The sequence below is a fragment of the Anabrus simplex genome, chromosome 7 (assembly GCF_040414725.1).
Source record: "Anabrus simplex isolate iqAnaSimp1 chromosome 7, ASM4041472v1, whole genome shotgun sequence".
Taxonomy (NCBI): domain Eukaryota; kingdom Metazoa; phylum Arthropoda; class Insecta; order Orthoptera; family Tettigoniidae; genus Anabrus; species Anabrus simplex.
In genome coordinates, this window is record NC_090271.1 from 65910830 (window position 1) to 65914118 (window position 3289).

General features: G+C 38.4%; 1 protein-coding gene across 1 annotated transcript; it reads left to right on the forward strand.

The window, feature by feature from the left end:
- Positions 1–322: 322 nt before the first annotated feature.
- On the forward strand, positions 323–2981 carry LOC136876910 (sex peptide receptor). Its single transcript, XM_067150664.2, has one exon. It carries the CDS (start codon positions 327–329, stop codon positions 1482–1484), a length of 1158 nt encoding a protein of 385 aa, XP_067006765.1. The 5' UTR covers positions 323–326; the 3' UTR covers positions 1485–2981.
- Positions 2982–3289: the final 308 nt, after the last annotated feature.

The following is a 3289-nucleotide window of genomic DNA, read 5'->3' on the forward strand; positions in this document are numbered from 1 at the left end:
AAAAAAAAGTTATACGTGTCAACCACGTGATGTAGGGTTGTGTGTTCTACCTTGCTTTGAACAATACAACAGTAATGTTTATTTTTAGCCTTTGTACATCATCATCATTGCAAATTTGTGCTTAACTTCAATGTATTATCTTGACATGTCAGTTAAATAAATAGCAAATCTATTTTTCACTAATCGCATATTCTTGGAAAAACCCCAGCACATAGAAAACTTAGCATTGAAAGGGCTAGAAATGTGTATATATGTTTTTTTACCTTTGTTTGATAAACCAAAGGTTTTGTTTGTCTTGTTTCAGGATGTCGGAGTACAACTGTACAATGCCCGAGCCGCCCCGAGGACCAGACGGTTCCATAAATTTCAGCCTTCTGAACGGCACGGACGACTTCGAGCCCTACCTGAACGTGACATGCCAGCTGCCCATCCAGTACGCTCAGCCCATGTATGGGTACGTAATGCCGTTCCTCCTGGTGATCACCATCATTGCCAACACACTCATCGTGGTGGTACTCTCCAAGCGGCACATGCGCACTCCTACCAACGCCGTTCTCATGGCCATGGCGCTATGCGACATGTTCACGCTTCTCTTCCCGGCCCCGTGGCTCTTCTACATGTACACGTTCGGTAACCACTACAAACCGCTGTCACCTATCGGAGCTTGCTACGCTTGGGATGTGATGAATGAAGTGATTCCTGCACTGTTCCACACCGCCTCCATCTGGCTCACCCTCGCCCTGGCTGTTCAGAGGTACATCTACGTATGCCATGCACCAGTAGCAAGAACTTGGTGCACGATGCCTAGAGTGCGCAAATGCATAGCTTGGATTGCAGTGTTGGCAATATTGCACCAATCAACAAGGTTTTTTGATCGTGAATATAGACTACATGTGATCACTTGGAGAGGACAGGAGTCAGTGACTGTATGCAGGGTGGACCAGGCGCATTGGGTAAAGGAGTGGGTGACACTGGACGTGTACTTCACAGCTTACTTCTGCTTCAGAGTCATCTTTGTACACACGATACCATGCATCTCACTTGTGGTTCTCAATGTGCTGCTGTTCAGGGCGATGAGGGAGGCACAACTAAAGCGCAAGAAACTCTTCAAGGAAAATCGCAAAAGCGAGTGTAAACGTCTTCGAGACTCCAACTGCACCACTCTGATGTTGATAGTCGTTGTCACCGTATTCCTGTTAGTAGAGATACCCCTGGCTGTGGTAACGGTCTTACACATCTACTCCAACAGTATCCAGGAGATACTGGACTATTCTGTAGCTAACATACTCATCCTATTCACGAATTTCTTCATCATCGTGAGTTACCCCATAAATTTCGCCATCTACTGTGGAATGTCTCGCCAGTTTCGAGAAACATTCAAAGAACTCTTTATTCGGGGAACTGTCACGACAAAAAGAAATGGAAGTTCTACATATTCTTTGGTTAATGGACCTAGAACTTCCACGAACGAAACCGTGCTATAATATATTATCTAAAAGATAGTTATCTAATGTAAGTTATTGATTACACGTACATCTTCCTGCTAGTTCTATGAAGTCAAGAAACATTGTTAATTATGATAACAGAAGAACGTGGGTTAGAGAAACGAGTGTATTTGTTCCGATTTTAAGATATACTTACACGTGATGAGGATATGTTTCAGACTGAGGACTCGAAAAGTTATTCACTTATCTGCTGGTATCGCATTCGACAATATGTGTCACAGGAATAATAAATGTTATATGCAGTTAGCGTGCTTAGAATATCAACAAACATTATTCAGTAGATATGAAAGAGAATGTAAACTCTATTATTATATTATATTAGTGACCTTTTACTGTTTTTTATGGTGGCTCTACTTGAACGGTAGATAGTGAACAATTCCAAAACAAGATACATTCAATACAACATGCGCGATATCATTGTAATTGCATATTGATACTGGAATCGCAGTGGACAGCGATAGATGATAAGTTTGGGTGAGTTAGAGGACGCAGTGTCTTATGAAGTGCAGTTTAATGGAAAATTTGTAAAAATGGTCATATTCAGTGTGAATATAATTAACGAACAACCAAGTGAATAAACTTTTCTCAATTTAAAGTAAGCACTTTCTGCTGACTCAGTGATACTCTGAGATTTATGTATTCATTATAATGAGAATATTTTGATGTAAGAAATATGATAATATTTTCGATGGTAATGAACAGTTTTTCTTAAGTAAATTGCTCTGTGAAAATACTTGTGTATTGATCAACAATACTCAAAATAGCCTGCTGTAGGGTGCTATTATGTGTAGAAAGTGTAAGTAGCAAACCTTTGAGAGTTTGAAACGGTAAATTCCTCAGGGATCAAGTGGCGGTTGTTAATGTACATATTTTAATTTTGTTTCTTGGTAGTGTTCAGGAATGTGAGTTACATAACATAATACAAAGTGTTAATGAACACCGCTTTGTAACTAATCAACGATGAAGACAGAAGTTTTAAACTAAGTGTAATTAATGTACATATTACTTTCCTTATGCACACAATAATTTCATTGTCTGGGGGGAGGGGGGCATCAAAACGTTATTGCCATTCATATATTTGTATTTATAAAAATCTTTCCTCATTTTGACGAATTGAAATGCTGCATTAATCAACCACAACTGGTGTTTCGAAATAGGGTAGATATATGGTGTACATCAATGTGTGTCTGAATTTCGATAATAGTTGGAAATAAAATCGTAGACACCTTTCATTTAACCCGTGCATCAAATAGGGAAGAAGATTGGCACTGTTATAAAGTAACTTTTTATATTGTTCGGTAATTATTTTAACCCTTCAATACATCATTTTAAATTTTTATTTTAAAAATTATTTTTGGACTTTCCATAAAGTTAACAGAACGGAAAAAATATTGAAAAAATATTATGTCAATAAGTTTACAAATAAAGCAGCATTATTTAATGTTGCATATATATCACCAGTAAACATTCGGTTGCTATTCCACTAGTTATTACATAAAATATATACAAATGGGTAACTAAGGTCAAAGGTATCCTATAAAAATCTCGGAACACAAGTGGAACATGGATTGGTTCATGAAATATCTACCACAGGCGTGCAAATCTATTTGTTAATATATGTTGCATATATGCAACACAATGCAATTACTTCAGGTACAAGTGGGGTTGGATCAGTTCACCAGTGTGTGATTGTAACCTGGAAGAACAGACGATTGAGCACCTGGTCCAACGCTGTCCTCTTCATTTGTACCCTTGCACTCCTGACGATTTGTTCGCTCTAACAC